This window comes from Callionymus lyra, chromosome 9 (genome assembly GCF_982586985.1).
Source record: "Callionymus lyra chromosome 9, fCalLyr1.hap1.1, whole genome shotgun sequence".
Classification (NCBI taxonomy): domain Eukaryota; kingdom Metazoa; phylum Chordata; class Actinopteri; order Syngnathiformes; family Callionymidae; genus Callionymus; species Callionymus lyra.
Genome location: NC_141826.1, coordinates 29,285,951 through 29,306,349, shown reverse-complemented (window position 1 = coordinate 29,306,349; position 20,399 = coordinate 29,285,951). Strand labels below are relative to the sequence as shown.

Below are 20,399 nucleotides of genomic sequence, written 5' to 3'. Positions count from 1 at the left end.
ACGCTTCTACTTCCGTAATCGAAAGAGTTGCTCAAAACCTTGACCTTAAGATTTAGTAAATTGCAACAAATATTGATGGAAATATTAGATCTATATTAAAATAAAACTGTCAAGCAAAAAAAATAATCTACGTAATTTACTTTATCTGCAGGAATTCATTGTTGGTACTTTTAGGGTACGCTAGAATTAATTAATGCGATCCACAAATATAATGAAAAAAGTAGTTTAGATTTGATGATATTAAATCATTGACTAAACATTATTTATTTATTTAATAAAATCACTGTTTGAACGCGTCCATCAACTGGGCGAGTCTATTAATGGGGGTCGCAGGTAAAAAAGTCCATGAATATTAAACAGAGATTCCCATAATTATAAGGATTTAAAAAGCATAAATGTATTTATCTGATCAAGATGGATCAGTTAATATACAACTCAGTGACGAACATGATCTGGTTCATGTGTCTCCTGCAGTGGTACGACCCGAGCGGAACCATCGCAGCAGCTCAAAGGTTCCTCCTCGTCAAAGGTTCCTCCTCGTCAAAGGTTCCTCCGCACAGACATGGCGTCCACTGAGATCGCGAGGCAGGCGGTGAGTTCTTCTGGTTCTTCTGGTTCTTCTGGTTCCAGAAGCTTCTTCTTCTGCTCGCTAACCTTCTCAGCAGCTCGATTAGAAACACGGGAGTCGCGTGTGTGTTTCACGTTCATCTGTTTGCTCGTCAACTCCCGCTTTTTAGACGTGAACACGAACATCTTTGATTTAAACACGATAGAATATAGAATTAAATATAGAACTAAATATATGTTTGAACCAAAGATGTTTTATCATCTGAGACAAGTATAATAACACGAACATATCATCTAGTCTCGTCTTATCAATGGTTCCTGGAAAGATGGACAAACGTTATTAACCATCATGATGGTAATAATAGCAAATATAAACCGTTTATTATCTTTGTTCTCTATTAATCTTTCTTTAACTGGATCATGTTCAGTTCATGAGTTCAACCATTTATTTAAAACCAGTTGTTTCACTCGACGATGTTCATTTCCGTTATAATCTTTATTTCCGTTATATTGTTCATATCCGTTATGAAGCTTATTTCCGTTATATCGTTTATTTCTGTTAAATTCTTTATTTCCGTTATGTCGTTTATTTCTGTTAAATTCTTTATTTCCGTTATTCCGTTTATTTCTGTTATAATATTTATTTCCGTCATGATTTCATTTCCGTTACGTTTCATATTGTTCAAGTCTGATAATTCTGACCTTGGCATGTCTGACGTGTACATGGAAGGAAACGTGTCTTAATAATGTATTAAGACTCAAAATAACAATGAATTCCTGTAACTCCAGGAATTGTATCATCAGTGTGTGCGTGTGTGTGTGTGTGTTGTTATGATATGTGACTCTATTGTATCACCTGTGTGTGTGTGTGTGTGTGTTGTTATGATATGTGACTCTATTGTATCACCTGTGTGTGTGTGTGTTTGTGTGTGTGTTGTTACGATATGTGACTCTATTGTATCACCAGTGTGTGTGTTGTTATGATATGTGACTCTATTGTATCACCAGTGTGTGTGTGTGTGTGTTGTTATGATATGTGACTCTATTATATCACCAGTGTGTGTGTGTGACTCTATTGTATCATCAGTGTGTGTTGTTGTGATGTGTGACTCTATTGTATCACCAGTGTGTGTGTTGTTGTGATGTGTGACTCTATTGTATCATCAGTGTGTGTGTTGTTGTGATGTGTGACTCTATTGTATCATTAGTGTGTGTTGTTGTGATGTGCGACTCTATTGTATCATCAGTGTGTGTTGTTGTGATGAGCGACTCTATTGTATCATCAGTGTGTGTTGTTGTGATGTGTGACTCTATTGTATCATCAGTGTGTGTTGTTGTGGTGTGTGACTCTATTGTATCTTCAGTGTGTGCTGTTGTGGTGTGTGACTCTATTGTATCATCAGAGTGTGTGTATTGTTGTGATGTGTGACTCTATTGTATCATCAGTGTGTGTGTGTTGTTGTGATGTGTGACTCTATTGTATCATCAGTGTTTGTGTGTGTTGTTGTGATGTGTGACTCTATTGTATCATCAGTGTGTTTGTGTTGTTGTGATGTGTGACTCTATTGTATCACCAGTGTGTGTGTGTCGGTGTGATGTGTGACTCTATTGTATCATCAGTGTTTGTGTGTGTTGTTGTGATGTGTGACTCTATTGTATCATCAGTGTTTGTGTGTGTTGTTGTGATGTGTGACTCTATTGTATCATCAGTGTGTTTGTGTTGTTGTGATGTGTGACTCTATTGTATCATCAGTGTTTGTGTGTGTTGTTGTGGTGTGTGACTCTATTGTATAATCAGTGTGTGTGTTGTTGTGATGTGTGACTCTATTGTATCATCAGTGTTTGTGTGTGTTGTTGTGATGTGTGACTCTATTGTATCATCCGTGTTTGTGTGTGTTGTTCTGATGTGTGACTCTATTGTATCATCAGTGTGTGTGTTGTTGTGATGTGTGACTCTATTGTATCATCAGTGTTTGTGTGTGTGTTGTTGTGATGTGTGACTCTATTGTATCATCATTGTGTGTGTTGTTGTGGTGTGTGACTCTATTGTATCATCAGTGTGTGTGTGTTGTTGTGATGTGTGACTCTATTGTATCATCAGTGTGTGTTAAGCTCCGCCCACTGAAAACACTTGGTTTTTCTGGAGATGAAAACTTGTTGACCATAACCACACCAACTCTGCTGTGATTGGTCAAGCATGGAGATTTGTCACCGCGTGTCCTCAATAGTCTCCACTTCCAAGGGACTGTATAAACAAAGCATGATTACAGCTGGAGGAGTGAAGCCATTATTAGGTCATAATGGACTCTCGTAACCTCTCGTTCATCCAGATTTCAGAGCAACTTTACAAAGTAATGTATCAAGTTCCTGGATCTTGGAGAAGAAGATGCATAACTACTATACTACATACTACAATACTACAGAAGAAGATGCATAACTACTATACTACATACTACAATACTACAGAAGAAGATGCATAACTACTATACTACATACTACAATACTACAGAAGAAGATGCATAACTACTATACTACATACTACAATACTACAGAAGAAGATGCATAACTACTATACTACATACTACAATACTACAGAAGAAGATGCATAACTACTATACTACATACTACAATACTACAGAAGAAGATGCATAACTACTATACTACATACTACAATACTACAGAAGAAGATGCATAACTACTATACTACATACTACAATACTACAGAAGAAGATGCATAACTACTATACTACATACTACAATACTACAGAAGAAGATGCATAACTACTATACTACATACTACAATACTACAGAAGAAGATGCATAACTACTATACTACATACTACAATACTACAGAAGAAGATGCATAACTACTATACTACATACTACAATACTACAGAAGAAGATGCATAACTACTATACTACATACTACAATACTACAGAAGAAGATGCATAACTACTATACTACATACTACAATACTACAGAAGAAGATGCATAACTACTATACTACATACTACAATACTACAGAAGAAGATGCATAACTACTATACTACATACTACAATACTGAAGAAGATGCATAACTACTATACTACATACTACAATACTGAAGAAGATGCATAACTACTACTACATGTGTTGAGATTTAATCAAACTTTAAAGTTTATTATTCTATTAGATAAGATGTCAACTATGTAGTTAAGTGGATAGTAATGGACGAGTATAAATATGTCACTGATGAACAAACGTACGAGTTAAAGTCTGAATGTTTGAGCAGCTGAACCCACCTGGTCCTGACCCATGGATCCCTGAAGGGTCTCAGGTGTGACTGAAAAGATGGAGATGATTCTTGTATGTTGACGCGTCATTATGTTCTGCAGCGAGATTCTTCAGTGACTTCGCTCGAGATACAGTTGAACTCTTGTCGTCACGAGGGCAGCAGATGATCCTCAGGATGAGGCTCCTCTCAGGAGAACAATGTCTCGACCACTGACTCTCTGTTGGTAGAAGACGAGACACTTGAGGAACATCTGTGCTGAACATTGCACTGAAGTCAGGAATGTCACACTTGCAGCAAAAGCACAAAAGCCGTTTGTAAGACAGACGTGCCGTTGAGCAAACACTCAACAGCTGTTTCAATCCCATTTCAACTGTTCAAACACTTGACAAGTGTCCTGGTCCATCTCGCTTATTTTGGACACTCAGAAGGAATGTTTTCCCCTCAAAGCTGCGGCTCTGAAGCCACAGAATGCTCTGTTGGCTGCGAGGATTTCTCTGCTGTATAATCAAAATTCCTCTTTCTACACCTCGTGGTGTGGAGACGCTGGCCTGACGCTGACGCCTCCACACCAGCCTTTACACTCGCTCTCCAAGAGAAGCACTTTCTGTGGACGAGCCTCGTTTCAATCCTTCATCTCGCTCCGTGTGTGACAATGACTCAGATGTTGAGATGTTTGCAGCGATCCAGACTCGCAGCAGTGAAATGAAAGGCGTAACTTCATGGGTTAAATGTGTAACGTGTCACATGACTCTCCTCCACTGTAAAAGTCTCTATTGTTACATCTTTGTAAGACGTTCCTGACAAGTTTAAACATCCCAGAATATCCATGAGATGAAGAATCAATGAGTCTCATGAACAGTTGAACAAGTCGCTTCACTGTAGAATCAATTCAACATAAACGCTGAGGATGATGTCATCAGGTTGACTTTGACATTAAACTCTAGTGTGAAAGGTTAAGAATCTCTTTATCTCTCGACATGTCTTTATCATTTTCCACTGAAGTTCGGCTCAACGTAAAAACTGAACGTTTTTGTCTCATCTTTATCTTTTCAAAGCTTCTCTTCTGTTCCTGCTTGAATATTATTTATTGACTTCGACTCTAACTTTGTGTCTGTGGTTGTGGTTTTGAGCGAGTGATGGTGAGAACAAGTGTTTACGACGTACTTCAAGTGTTTCCACTGAACAACCCAGAGTCAATTTAATGTTATTTTCAACATATTTTTTCTGAATATTGGATATAACTTTTTGATTTTTACCTCTTAAAGTTGATTCTTATTTTCTTCTTGATAAATGTAAACGGTTGTGACGGACCTTCATGGACTCAAACCATTAAAGGAGTCCGAGTTAGAAACTGAATAGATCATTAAAGGTTTGTGTTCATGAACTGATGACTATGATGGTGTTGATGCTCCATGTTGAGGTTGAACCAGTGACGTCTTGTGTCTGATGTTCAGGGAGAAGGAGCTCGAGCTGTTCCTCTCGCCGGACATGTCGGCTTCGACAGCATGCCTGACCAGCTGGTCAACAAGTCTGTCAATCATGGCTTCTGCTTCAACATACTGTGTGTGGGTGAGTTTGTCGTATTCTAGCTGACACACACACACACACACACACACACACACACACCTACACACACCTACATGAAAACATACTCTTGACCTGTTGGTATGTAGATCAGAACTAATGTCTCTGCTCGTGTTTAACTGCTTCACTCACTTATTACTAACTATTGAACGATTAATAAAACATCAGACCTTCTTCCACCTTCCATGTTTCTTTGTTTCTCTCACTCTTCGTAAACGTCTTGACGTGGTCGGAGGGTTCGTGTGCAAACATGTAGAAGGAGATGCTGGAAGGCTGGTGTTTAATGTTGGTTAAAGAATAAAAATAGAAGGTCTTTGTAAAACCATTTCAAGAATGAAAATGGTTCACGACTCAGTCGTTAACATCCTCAGGGATTCATAAAGTCTCTACTGTAACCTTGTTATACTAAACCCATCACTACTTGATCAATCAGAAGTAAACAAAAGATGGTTCTGATGGATTATAATAACGTACTTTTGTTTAATGGTGAACGTTTATTGGTTACAAGTTGAAGAAGTTGTTTTTGTCGGATTGAAAAAGTTCACGAAAGTGTCTTAAGAGTCACTAAAGAAAATGAATTCTTCTCGCCGGTCGACGTCAACATTGAGACAAATGTCTCGTTGAGAAAAGGTGTCACAGAAACACGAGTCCCAGGTAACAAGTGTTCTCCGGTGCAGGTGAGACGGGTCTAGGCAAGTCCACTCTGATGGACACTCTGTTCAACACAAAGTTCGAGGGCGAACCCACGCAGCACAACCAGCCCGGCGTCACGCTAAAGTCCAACACCTACGAGCTCCAGGAGAGCAACGTGCGTCTCAAGCTGACCGTCGTCAACACCGTGGGCTTCGGAGATCAGATCAACAAGGAAGACAGGTACGCCCTTCAGAATGATTGACAGCCACACCTGAAGCATGTTTGAAACATGTTTTCTTCACCAACATCACAGCTACAAATCCATCGTGGAGTTCATCGACGCTCAGTTCGAAGCGTATCTCCAGGAGGAGCTGAAGATCAAGCGTACGCTGCACAGCTACCACGACACGCGCATCCACGCCTGCCTCTACTTCATCGCTCCCACAGGACACTCTCTCAAGTCCCTGGACCTGGTGACCATGAAGAAGCTTGATAGCAAGGTAGGAACACCATCATCATGGACGACTCGCTGGTCTCTGGATGTTTAAGAAAAGCTGCGTCTGGTTTGGAAGAAAGAAGGTTTCGAGGGAGACGCAGTGATTGTTGATGTCAAATGAGACGTTGTTAAGTCAGGAGCTTTGTTTACACATTTTAAGACAAAAAAGATTCAGATGTTGAAAGTTACGGTTCTAAGATCAATTATTCCATGACATAAAAACAATATTTCTGTCATTTTCTAAACATTTGCTTCAAACATGTCCTGCAAGAACGATGGTCACAGCAGGTTAATGGACAACAATGTTATTAAAAGGTGAATAATTCAGTTTGATAATCCAATATTATGTTACTAATCAAATGATATTAAGAGTTGAACTAGTCATGAATAGCAAAGTACAAAATTAAATCAGTTTTTTTCTCAAAAATGAGGGCCAATTTAATGAGTTCAAGGGTCACATGTGGCCCCAGGCTCTGGTTCAGAAGATGAATAGATGGATGGAAGGATAGACGGAAGGATGGATGGATGGATGGATGGAAGGATAGACGGAAGGATGGATGGAAGGATAGATAGATTGATAAGATCCTCCCTAAAATTCATAAAATGTTATTATGTTCGAGGAATCTGCTTCAGAACAAAACATTTTTCATAGTCTCGTGAGGAAAAATTTCAATAACAATGTGTTTGTTGTTCTGAGCTTCATGGAAATAGTTTTCAGTGTTATTTGTTATAACGAGGCTGGTGTAGATCCACGATGTCGACAATCCAACATGAATATTTAACCACATTTTCAACACGAGTCAATTCATCACATTAATAATAAACATTTAATCCAGAGACGACGTTGAGAAACAAAGTTACTCATCGATGGATTGCTAATGTAATGAACCGTCAGAGCATCTTTAAGGTCCATCTGTATGATGTTGATCAACATGTTCTGTAACTACAGCTGTGACTGTGGAACACTTTTATCATCGACGTGTTTGTGTCGTCAGCCTCTCTTCACCACTTAACTAATGAAGGATTAAGTTGGATGTGAGAGCAGAGACTGGTTTGTGTGGCGACGCCTCGTCAGACTCAGGAGCTGCTCACGTCTGGTCACTGTGGTGTGTGTGTGTGTGTGTGTGTCGCTCATGTGTTGTCCTCACAACTCTATCAACTTCTTGACGTGTCGGAGCAGAAGAACCGTTGTTGTCTGGATTCTCCACTGAGGAGCAGATCTGTGGGATTGAGCAAAGCTGTGTCTGCACGAGACCCCCTGCTGTTCATGTAAGAGGCTCTCGATGAAGACGTGCTTTTATTAGTTTGGGTTAGTTTAGGCCCGATAGGACTTCCTGTTTGTCTTGTCCTTGGATTCTACACACAGCTCAGTGGAGTTTGTGTTGAAGGTGCAATGAGAACATTTGTGATCTGGAGCAGGATGTGGAGGCTGCTGCTATTTTTATCTCTGCTCAAGAATGTGTCATCGTGTGTGTGTGTGTGTGTGTGTGTGTACATGTGTGTGTGTGTGTGTGTGTACGTGTGTGTGTGTGAGATGCACCAGTTTTTATGATCGGCCAGTGAATCATTATTTACTTCTTCTATGATTAAATACATAATCAAACATACATTTAGATCTTGTGTGTAAAATGTTTGAAATGAAAACTATTGAATTTATGTCATGGAATCAAGTTAAGAGCCAGTGGTTAATAACTCTGGAAAATTGTCATAGGTATGATTGTGTTTGTGTGAATGGTTGTCTGTCTTTGTGTGTGCCCTGCGACAGACTGGTGTCCTGTCCAGGGTGTCCCCTGCCTCTCACCCTATGATACGGTAAGGTAGACAATGTAGGAATCAAGTTAATTCACTAAATCTTAAACTAAACAAGTGTAGAATATACTTTTTATTTCACTTTAATGACAGTCAAGACGATCACGAACAAGTTTAATTTCAAACTGGTTTTTGCAAACAATGTTTTCATTCAAATAATAATTGCTCATCATTAATTTGGGTTACATTTGGACCAAAAATCTAGAAATTATACACGTAAAGAAAACTAAACTAAATTCATTGGTGATGAAACAAACCGTTTTCTAACTTAATTGATTTTTTTTTTTTACGAGTAGCTTTGTGTCCAAAGTGCTTAATGTGTGTTTTTATTCAAATAATGGTGAGTTGTATGTTTGTGTCTTTTGAAATGTTGTGTACTGTTTGTTGGTGTGAACTAAAGTCCACATGGTTGTGTTTCCACAGGTCAACATCATTCCCATCATTGCCAAGTCCGACGCCATCTCCAAGAGCGAGCTCGCCAAGTTCAAGATCAAGATCACCAGCGAGCTCGTGAGCAACGGCGTCCAGATCTACCAGTTCCCCACAGACGACGAATCTGTGGCAGAAATCAACTCCACCATGAATGTAAGAACTTTTTCTAGTTTATTTTCCAAACATCCGTCACTCGCTCCTCCCGAAAAGAAGTGTTTTTCAAACGAATGTGTCCACATTATAATGTGTAGCTTCGTGGTGATGCTGATGGTTCTTCTATCAATGGTTGAGGATCAGCGACGGGCGACACGGGGATCAGTTCATTCACTGCAACACAATTCTTCTGCTCGTAGAGCAGGAAGTGGACTGTGTGTGAAAGAACACAAATGAGTCTCACTCTGAGCTCGTCTCTTAACCGTCGCCCACATGTTTGTTGTTTAAAACACATTCCGACACGAGAGAAAAGGCTCATGATATATGTGAGGAAACGAGGTAGAAAAAAGGACGATGATGCTGGAGCTGGTGATGAAAAGCACAAGTTGACGTTCCTTCTTTCTTCTCAGAGTCATTTGCCGTTCGCGGTGGTGGGCAGCACCGAGGAGGTGATGATCGGGAACAAGATGGTGAAGGCGCGACAGTACCCCTGGGGGACCGTGCAGGGTGAGTCGCTCACTTCCTGTCCGGGGAAAGGAAGCCGTCGTTACTCCCTGATGTTTGTGCAGCAGTTACATTGTGAAGTTACATAAGTGTGTTTCATCAGTTGATCAAACCTGTCGATCGTTTCTTCTGCCGCTGCTGTGAACGAGTCGTGTCGAGATCACGGCGTATAGAAGCAGATTCTATTGACTCTCGTTGAATCGATCGAGTGATCGTTGCCATTATTCTATAATATTGATTCTTCAATATTGATCGCTGTGGAAGTGAAACTTATTTTCCAGAGTAGAATCAAAATTCTGTTTTGTATCAAATTGAAGACTTTTTTACGACAAACGTTTTTCCTTCAAGGTCTTCCTGTGTTTTCGGTTGTTAAAGATGAAACGTGTCAATAATGTTAACATCTTACGAGGATTCATGAGCTTTTCAAACATTTGTTGTTGAATTGAACGAGATTATCATTGAGATGAACCTTCAGGTGGTTCAGATCCTTCAGGTTGACTGAGGTCTTCACTGATGGTTAATGAGTGTAGATGTTACATTAGAACACAACACATTAATACAACAAACAACCCTTTAAGTATTAAATGATAATGAAAATGGAAGTAAATGTTCTTTTAGGTCCAAATCATTTCATGACAACATCGACACAGAAGAAGTGGTTTCCTGGGTTCTGGCCAAAATGCATCAACTGAGTGAACGAACTCATGTGTAGCCTCGAGGTTCATCTGACATTGTGTTGATCAAATACTGTGTGTGTGTGTGTGTGTGTGTGCGCTCACATGCTGTCACATGCTGTGTGTGTGTGTGTGTGTGTGGAAGCAAATGGCTCAGTCAAGCATCTGCACCAAATTGAGGCCAGTGGACATGAAGGTTTTTTGTCTTCTGCTGGTTGAACAGTTAATTCTTTGACTTATGAAGACACTTTGATCTCTGACATGTTTACAATGTGTCGTCTAGAACACAACAACAACAACAACAACCACAACAACATAAATGCATCCTAGCTTTGATAACACGTACTTGACTGATGTCTTACTTTCATCTGATTCTCCTCATCACTTGTAACTTCTAGTTCTTGTTTGATACTAATCTGTTGAATGAAGCTTCATCTAAACGTTATTCGATGAGTCGTTCTTCTGCAAAGAGAACATTTGCATCAGTTCAGTTCCAGCTTTATAATGTATATAAAGATAACATTGAGACCGTGAACGTTCAAGCATCTCGTGCTTCTCCTGCTTCTCAGTGGAAAACGAGAATCACTGTGACTTCGTCAAACTGAGAGAGATGCTGATCCGGGTGAACATGGAGGATCTTCGGGAACAGACTCACACTCGCCACTACGAGCTGTACCGGCGCTGCAAGCTGGAGGAGATGGGCTTCAAAGACACGGACCCCGACAGCAAACCCTTCAGGTGGACCACCATCCATGTCTTCTTACGCTCGAGTTTGAACAAGGTTTCCTCTTAGTCTGCAAGAAACGTACGAAGCCAAGAGGAACGAGTTCATGGGTGAGCTGCAGAAGAAGGAGGAAGAAATGAGGCAGATGTTTGTCCAGAGAGTGAAGGAGAAGGAGGCGGAGCTGAAGGAAGCAGAGAAGGAGGTGAAGAACAATCCATACGTTCCATCGGACACAGACCTGACCTTCTTAACTTCTCCACAGCTGCACGAGAAGTTTGACCGCCTGAAGAAGCTCCACCAGGACGAGAAGAAGAAGCTGGAGGACAAGAAGAAGTCTCTGGACGACGAGCTCAACATGTTCAAGCAGAAGAAGACGGCGGCCGAGCTGCTGCAGAACCAGGCGCAGCAGGCAGGGGGCTCCACCACACTGAAGCGCGACAAGGAGAAGAAGAAGTGAGTATCTGTTGAGGAGCGGCTGGTGTCGGGTGTGAGTGCTGATGACAGGACGGTTGCACTGAGACGCTTCATCTTCTCTTCCTCAGTCACGTTGTCTTTTATTCGTTCGTCTCCTCGTGACAAGTTCCTCTGCATACAAGTCCTAACTGTCCTGTGAGTGCATGTGTTCCCTCATGTTCCTCCGTAATATCTTCCAGTTAAACTCCCAACATCGCTGCATGTGCTGCATGAAGACTGACGTGGTAAGATCCTCCTCATCATCACACCACCAGCTGACGTGTCCACGAGCGTCTTCACCACATTCTATTCTTCTTCAAAAGATCAAAACATAAGTTCCTCTGAGGATCTACTGCAGATAAAATGTTCTTTTGACCAAATGTGTCAAATAGGGTTTGTTTTCCAGTGTAGCCATGAGCTCAGGGATGGTTACCAAGGCTTATCTTTATCTTGATTTTTGTTTTGTCATAATCATCAGTTTAAACTCATCACTCGTGAGGTTCAGCAGAAATAAGTCACTTCAGACTCGGAATGAGAAGATTTAATGTTTTTAGTTCATTTTATTTATTTTATCAGTTTATTTTTGACAGACTTTGAAGCACAAAGACTTTGATTCAGGAGTCGAGACTCACCCAGTCATGTGACCAGCCTCTGATCACATGACCACATGTTGACTGAGACATGTGGTCATGTGACCAGCCTCTGATCACATGACCACATGTTGACTGAGACATGTGATCATGTGACCAGCCTCTTATCACATGACCACATGTTGACTGAGACATGTGATCATGTGACCAGCCTCTGATCACATGACCACATGTTGACTGAGACATGTGGTCATGTGACCAGCCTCTGATCACATGACCACATGTTGACTGAGACATGTGGTCATGTGACCAGCCTCTGATCACATGACCACATGTTGACTGAGACATGTGGTCATGTGACCAGCCTCTGATCACATGACCACATGTTGACTGAGACATGTGATCATGTGACCAGCCTCTTATCACATGACCACATGTTGACTGAGACATGTGATCATGTGACCAGCCTCTGATCACATGACCACATGTTGACCGAGACATGTGGTCATGTGACCAGCCTCTGATCACATGACCACGTTTCCTCTGAACTCATGTTTGTTCTGATCATCACGTCTCTTATTTCAGAGAAGGATTCCTGTAGAACCTCGAGGCTCCTGCTGTCAATGACTCTCAACATCATCCTCTCACCCTCTCACCCTCTCACCCATCACCCTCTCACCCTCTCACCCTCTCACTCTCTCACCCTCTCACCCTCTCACCCTCTCACCCTCTCACCCTCTCACTCTCTCACCCTCTCACTCTCTCACTCTCTCACCCTCTCACCCTCTGACCCTCACTATAGTCTGGCTGAGTTTGAAATGTTTCTTTTCCGTCCATGTTTGTCTCTGCATGAGTTGAGCTGCTTCGACATCAGACACGTGGACAAGAAACAAAAACGGCTCATTTTGACATGAAAAGTAAAGTAAAAGTAAAGTAAAAGTAAAGTAAAAGTAAAGTAAAAGTAAAGTAAAAGTAAAGTAAAAGTAAAGTAAAAGTAAAGTAAAAGTAAAGTAAAAGTAAAGTAAAAGTAAAGTAAAAGTAAAGTAAAAGTAAAGTAAAAGTAAAGTAAAAGTAAAGTAAAAGTAAAGTAAAAGTAAAGTAAAAGTAAAAGTAAAGTAAAAGTAAAAGTAAAGTAAATTAAGAGTAAAATAAAGTTAAAGTCAAATAAAGTACAATAAAGTAAAACTACTCCTCGTCAGCTGAGCCTTGATCGTCTCCACCTGTTGACGCTGAAATCGTCTTCAAGTCTTTTTAAAGTTGAATATATTCCAGTAAATACTCAACGATTCTTTAAAGAAGTTTAAAACGAAACCTTGAATTGACGGTTATTTAAAAACTGAATCATTATTTTGATACTTTTGAGACTAAACTGTATTTAAGTGCAAACGTCAAACTTCAGTTTATGAATCAAAGCTGACGTTTAATTCTGTCGTCTTTTCTTTGGTCGTTTCTCGTTCTTCGTTCGTCTTTTCTTGTCCTTCGTCGAAGTTTGTTCAGAAGAACGACATGAAATAAACACGTTTGATCTTTTTATCGTTGTTTGAATGTTGATCGTATGTTTTAACTTCTTTGATTCTTTCCCAGCGAACGATGAATCATTTTAACTCCTTTATCAACGAATACTTTCTGTGACGAAAATAACTTTAATGAAGATTCAACAGTGATTTGATTGAATCATGTTTTATTTCTTTTAATTGACCTGAAATGTAACTTTAGATGGTTTGAAACAAACATCTTTCAAAGTAAAATATTCAAACGTGTCGTCAGAAGAATGTTGAAAATCTCACTCGATTCAAATCAACGTCTGACTCGATTGATCCTCGATCGTCTCATTCGTCTGTTTATTCACTTTTCTTCGCAGCAACGTCTGGCTCTGCACTGAGTAGCTGCTCTGTCCTCTGGCTCAGCTCAGTGGTCTCCTCTGGGTACTCTGTACCGTCAGAGGCGCCTGGACTTGATGTTGTCACGTGAGATGTTTCCTCACAAGCTTCTCTAACTGCTGCTCTTCTCTGTCTCTGTAGCTTCTTTTAAATCTGACGCCGACGAAGATTCCGCTTCAAGAGCAACTTTTACTTCCTGGTTTCTTCACTGTTTTGATTCTTCTCACGTGTTGCATGAACCTTCTGATCCGGGCGAGTCCAGAACTTCAAGCTCAGTCTTAATGTATAGTCGGTTCCTGATCACGACTCGTTCCTGCAGAAGAAACTCAACATCAAACTTTTTCTTCGTGTTTCCTTTGTTTCCCCAAAACTGTGATGAATCAATAATTGAGAAGCAATATGTCAGTCATGGAGGTCACGTGACCTTTGACCTCTTCCTGCTTCACGTCTGTTCTGTTGCATGACCTTTGACTCTCGTTTCTTCTTCGACCTTCAAACGTGTTTGACTTTCTGGACTTTTGCCAAATAATCGACCTGCGTTCAACGTGACATTTTTAACTTTAATTTATAAGGATATATTTTGTGTATTGAAGTGTTTATGATGCTCCGAGTGTGAAGTAACATTTTTGTATCCGTCGCCATTTTAGTCAAAACCTGTCGAACATTAAATTCCTTGAAGTTCATGAACATTTTCAATAAAAACAAGTTTCAAACTTTTGTCGTTTGTTTTACTTTCGTTTGTTTCTTCTTCTCACCACTAGAGGTCCTCAGTCATGAAGCTGTGTTCGTCTGAGCTTCAATACTGTAGTGAGCGTCAGGCAAAGAGAACAAGGGTGTCTTTTCCACACTGCCAGACAGGTGACTTTAATTAACAGAACCCGTACTTGTGTAACATGTAAAACATGGTGAGAGAGACTAATTCTCCCACACCTCTCACTCATGGTGCCGAACTTGAGGACCCATAATGCACCAGTCGCTACATAGCCCCCACCTGAGGGGTCAGTCGTCCCCGACAACCCCAACATCTAGCACAAAGTCTCTAAACCTCCCAGGTCGCCGATGCTGTCGGGTAGGCCGTCTAGGCGGCGACAGGTGTAGATAGAGAGTAAGGGTCCATGGGGCTCAAGGTGCCGTCTTCAGGAACATCACAACCGGCTGGGGAAGGACTCTGGACAGTATGGAGAAAGTCTGTCCTGGTGCAGTACCACCATGCGTCTTCTGTTTGGCAGCCGCACCCGATACACCACTTCAGACAAGCGGTCAATTACTTCACCCGGTCCTTGCCAGTGACTGCGGAGCTTAGGGGAAACTCCCTTTTTGCGGACCGGACAGTAAACCCACACCTTGTCTCCCAGCTCAAAGGCACGCCCTCGACAGCGTGTATCATAGAATAGAATAGAAAATAGAAAAGCTTTATTCATCCCCAGAGGGAAACACTTTCACAACAGCGCAGTTGAAATAAATAAAGTGCAAGGAAAAAAGAAATAATAAAAGAGATAATACAAAATAAAAACAATCTTAAGAATATACAAATTATTTACAAAATTAGAAATTTGACACTATTAACAAAATAAAATAGAATAAAAATAGAATAAAATAGAAATAAAAACGGAAAAAAATAAAATAAAAAGCACACGAGAAGAAAAACACTACGGATTAGCATCAGGATATATAAAGTAGAGAGTTAAATATCCTGACACCAGTTGGGATGAAGGACCTTCTATAACGCTCCGTCCTACACTGGGGGTGCCTGAGCCCGTCACTGAAGGAGCTGGCCAGCTCCTCCACGGTCAGGTGCAGTGGGTGAAGAGCGTTGTCCCTGATGGAGGATAGTCTGGAGAGTGTCCTCCTCTCTCCCACCTCCTCCACCGAGTCCAGCGAGCGGCCCAGGACAGAGCCGGCCCTCGTGACCAGCCTGTTCAGTCTCTTCCTGTCCCGGTCCGTGCTGCCTGCTCCCCAGCAGACCACAGCGTAGTGGATAGCAGAGGCTACCACAGAGTCATAAAAGGTCCTTAAAAGTGGTCTGCACACTCCGAAGGACCTCAGTCTCCCCAGGAGGTGGAGGCGACTTCGGCCCTTCTTATACACGGCGTTGATGTGTGTACAAATAGGTCCTCTTTTGCCGGACGCCAGCACTGTCTTGAGACTGCCGACTGTAGTCGTGTACCACCTGTAGTTGGTCCTTCAGTCTGCGGAGGTAATCCATCTCCTTTCCTCCAGGAATCTCAGGTTCTGGCGGGGCACCAAATACCAAATCCACTGGTGTCCGCAGCTCTCTCCCAAACATCAGAGCAGCAGGAGTGCATTGGCTGGATTCCTGCACAGCAGATCGGTATGACCACAGAACCAGGGGTAGGTGACGATCCCAGTCCTTTTGATGTTCACTCGTCAAGATAGCAAGCTGAGTGGCAAGAGTGCGATTAAATCGCTCCACCAAACCGTCGCTCTGTGGGTGGAGCGGTATGGTCCTTGTCTTCCTCACCCCCAGCCTGCAGACCTCCTGGAACACCCGGGACTCAAAGTTTCGCCCTTGGTCACTGTGGAGCTCGTCAGGAACTCCAAACCGAGAGAACATCTCGTCCACCAACTTCTCTGCTGTTGTGATGGCACTTTGATCTGGTATTGCGTATGCCTCTGGCCACTTGGTGAAATAATCCATGGCCACCAAGACATAGCGATTGCCAGAGTCCGACACCGGAAAGGGACCAAGAATGAGTGGGGCATGGGACCGCTGTGTTGGCCCCTTCTGGGCAGTGCAGGCATCACAGCAGTGGACATACAGCTCCACATCTCGTCTGCATCCTGGCCAGTAGAACCGGCTCCGAAGGCGATGTAGGGTCTTTGTATTTCCATAGTGTCCTGCCCCCACCGAGCCGTGGACATGCTGAAGAACTTTGGGCCGGAGAGCCTTGGGCACCATGAGCTGCAGGAGGTCTCTTCCTCCCCCTGGTGCCTGCCACCGCCGGTACATCACACCAGTGTGGACCTCGAAGTTGCCCCATTGGGAGTGGTATGCCTTCACCTCGGGTACTAAAGCCGACACCTCCGACCAGCTTGGACGTGTTCCGGCCTCCAACCAACCCTTCACCGACGCCAAGGTTGCGTCAGCGGCCTGTTGTTGCTTCAGCTCTGGAGGTGTAAGTTCCAACCCATCCTCTTCCCCGCTGCTGGCGCACACCGATATCACCCTTTGTGCCACATGGTCCCGTTCTTCCTGTCTGCAACAGTACAGACACCCAGCTTCAGCACAGGGGCGACGTGAGAGGGCATCAGCATTTCCATGGAGCTTTCCTGCCCGGTGCTTGATCTCAAAGTCAAAACCTTGGAGCGTTTCCAGCCATCGAGCCACTTGACCTTCAGGGTTCTTTAAACTCAAGAGCCAGGTGAGCGAAGCATGGTCAGTTCGAAGAAGGAAGTGATTACCTTGCAAGTATGGCCGGAATTGACGCAGGGCCAGGACCACGGCCAGCAGCTCACGACGGGTGATGCAGTAATTCTTCTCCACCTTGCTCAGTGCCCGGCTGAAATAGGCCACAGCTCGTTCTCCATCTTCCCCTTGCTGTGAAAGGACGGCCCCAATGCCAACATTGCTGGCATCCGTGTCCACAATAAAGGGCCGCTGCCCATCAGGATATGCCAAGACGGGAGCTTCAGTGAGGGAAGTCTTGAGCTGAGTAAAGGCAGCGGAACAGACAGCATCCCAGTTGAATGTTTTGCCCTTATCTGTGAGACGATGGAGTGGGCTGGCAATGGTGGCAAAACCCTGGATGAACCGTCGGTAGTACGAAGCCAGACCCAAGAAGCTTCGCAACTGGCTGACATTTGCAGGGGTAGGCCAATCACGAACTGCAGCTATCTTTTCTGGGTTGGTGGCGACCCCACGAGTACTGACAATGTGGCCAAGGAACTCAGTCTCTCTGGTCAGCAGATGACACTTTGCAGGGTTCAACCGTAACCCAGCCTGACGTATAGCCGTGAAAACCTCACCTAGGTTAGCCAGGGCTCCGTCGAAGTCAGCGGCATGCACCAGCAGATCATCCAGGTACACCACACAGCGGTCACGGGGCAAGTTAGCCAGAACTCTCTCCATCAGTCGCTCGAACGTAGCAGGTGCATTGCAGAGTCCAAAAGGCATAACCCGGAATTGCCACAGTCCTTGTCCAATGGTGAAGCCTGTCTTTGGTCTTGCCTCCGGGGGCCAATTCCACCTGCCAGTATCCACTGCAGAGGTCAAGGGAGCTGAACCAACTGGACCCAGCAATGTTGTCAAGCGCATCATCAATGCGAGGAAGAGGATACGAGTCTTTCTTGGTGACTGCATTCAGGCGCCGATAGTCCACGCAGAACCTCCAAGTACCGTTCTTCTTCTTGACCAAGACAACGGGGGCTGCCCAGGGGCTATCTGATGGTTCAATTACTCCAGCATTGCACATCTCTTTTCAACTGCGACCTTCCGCTTGGAGAGGGCTAACCGATGGGGGCGTAGACGTATGGGTTGAGCGTTACCAGTCTCAATAGCGTACTGAACAAGTCCAGTCTGCCTACAGTCCTCATCCCTGGCAGCAAAAATGTCTTTATACTCGTCAAGCAGACATTTCAACTGCTGGCCTTGCTGAGGTTCCATGCCGTCACTACTGCGCTGCCAAAGTTGGTGGATGGCTCTGCAGAGGAAGAAGCTGGTAGGGTTGGTGCTAATGCCGGTTGTGGAGCACAAGATCTTGGCATCTCTTGAACTGCTGCTGTCATCCTCCGATGATCAGGCTGTGCCTTCTCCCTACTAGACTTGAGCTCCACTTTTTCCTTGCCCAGGATTATGGTCTTTCCTACTACGTCGACTTGAGCTTCCCAACGACTCAACAGGTCCAGCCCAATGTTACACGGATCATGGATGTTGGCAAGCCAAAACTCATGCTCCAACGCTTGGTCTCCCGCTCGAACTGTCACCATCTTTTTCCCTAAAATTTTAAACTTTTCTCCAGTTACTGACATCAATTGGGTGCTGGTTGGGGCCCACATTTTGGAAACTCTGCTATTGGCCTCAAGGAGGGTGCCTGGACGGACCAAGGAGATGGTGGACCCAGTGTCCACCAAGGCCTTGACATGGCTGACCATCCAGTTGGCAGTACAGGTACAATCCTTGTGTATGTCCACAACGTCCAACCAATGTCCATCTGCCTTGGAGGGAAAGTGGATTTTGGAGTGGGCGGTCCCTCATTGCGCCACTCCACTGCAGTTTCCCACCACCCTGGTAATAGGTAGGTAGGTAAAACTTTCGGAGCAGGGCAATCTCTTGCGAAGTGGCCGAGCTGGTCACACCGAAGGCATCGATCTGTTGGACGGGGTAGTCGTCTGGGTCGTGGCGGCACTGAGGACAGGCAGACCTCCTCAACATCTTCATCATAGTCCAACATCCTGACCTGTGCCCGTGGACCAGGAGCCCTTGGTGGTGTATGTTGAGCAGCGAAAATCCCTTGTGCTCGTTCAGCTTCCCTCAGCGCCTCGGTTAGGGACACCGGCATGGAGAGACGAACATGCTGTCGTAGTTTTTCTGGTGCCAGCCCTCGTAGAAAAGCGTGGAGTGCTAGTTCTTCTTGGGATGTAGCATTGAAATGCGGATAGCCTTGCCGGGCATACTGCTGCACGTCAGCGGTGAAGGTGCCCAAATTCTCCCCTTCTTGTAGATGGCGACTAGTCAGCTGCTCTCTGCTCTGGTCGGCATGACACGGCTGGCCAAACCGTCTCTGAAGTGCGGTGGTCAGGTTATGGAAGTCGAGGGTTTCCACTGGGGCTAGGTCTAGAAGCACTTGTGGCGCCTTTCCTTCCAAAGCCAGAGCCAAATGGGTCACAGCTTCAGCATTGCTCCACCCATTATGCTGCACTGTTAGTTGCACCTGTAAGTAAGTAAGTAAGTAAGTAAGTAAGTAATATTTATTTATTTATTTATATAGCGCTTTTCCAGACCAGGGTCACAAAGCGCTTAAACAAACAAAACAATATTCAAAAAAGTATATACACTTTAAAGATCAAGATAATACTGAGAACAACACAGGAGTTCCAGAAAATCAAGGAAAAGCCTGAACAAATAGAAACGTCTTAAGATGTTTCTTAAAGGAGTCAGTAGATCATCAAACACAGATGTTTCTTAAAGGAGTCAGTAGACTCCATCAAGCGCAAAGAGAGAGAAGATCGTTCCAAAGCTTAGGAGCAACAGCCTGAAAAGATTTCTCTCCTCTGGTCCTGAGCCGTGTGCGTGGAACCATAAGTAGATTCTGATCCACAGACCTCAGAGCCCGAGCTGGGGTGTAAGGCTGGATCAGATCAGTGATGTAAGGAGGAGCCTGACCATGAATAGATCTGAAAGTAAGAACCAGAATTTTAAAGTTGATCCTGAAAGAAACTGGAAGCCAGTGAAGAGTTTGAAGGAGAAATGTGAGTTCTTCTACTTGACTGGGTTAGAATTCTCGCTGCAGAGTTCTGAATCAACTGCAGGCGAGACAGATCCTTCTTGTTAAGACATGAAAACAAACTGTTACAATAGTCCAGACGAGAAGAAACAAACACATGGATTATAAGATCCAGATCATGTTCAGACAACATTTTCCTAAGTTTAGAGATTTTTCTCAG

General features: G+C 43.4%; 1 protein-coding gene across 9 annotated transcripts; it reads left to right on the top strand.

Annotated features, from left to right (window-relative positions):
• Positions 1-496: 496 nt before the first annotated feature.
• Positions 497-14,493, top strand: septin6 (septin 6). Of its 9 annotated transcripts, none has more exons than XR_015712828.1 (12): positions 497-592; positions 5,298-5,412; positions 6,105-6,300; positions 6,374-6,560; positions 8,789-8,950; positions 9,361-9,457; positions 10,698-10,866; positions 10,922-11,054; positions 11,115-11,305; positions 11,395-11,550; positions 12,481-12,834; positions 13,012-14,493. XR_015712828.1 is itself a non-coding variant. In XM_087799085.1 (11 exons), exons 1-10 carry the CDS (start codon positions 563-565, stop codon positions 11,507-11,509), a joined length of 1,284 nt encoding a protein of 427 aa, XP_087655211.1. In that variant the 5' UTR covers positions 498-562; the 3' UTR covers positions 11,510-11,550; positions 13,917-14,493. The 9 variants fall into 9 exon arrangements, 4 of the variants coding, with proteins under 4 accessions (XP_087655207.1, XP_087655211.1, XP_087655209.1 ...); XR_015712827.1 differs by having other exon boundaries at positions 12,481-12,966; XR_015712826.1 differs by having other exon boundaries at positions 12,481-12,977.
• Positions 14,494-20,399: the final 5,906 nt, after the last annotated feature.

Coding starts and splice junctions, on each gene's coding strand:
- septin6 (XM_087799081.1), top strand. CDS start 563: ATGGCGTCCACTGAGATCGCGAGGCAGGCG. Junction 6,561..8,788: donor TGAAGAAGCTTGATAGCAAG/GTAGGAACACCA, acceptor GTGTTTCCACAG/GTCAACATCATTCCCATCAT. Junction 11,306..13,756: donor CGCGACAAGGAGAAGAAGAA/GTGAGTATCTGT, acceptor TTTTCTTCGCAG/CAACGTCTGGCTCTGCACTG.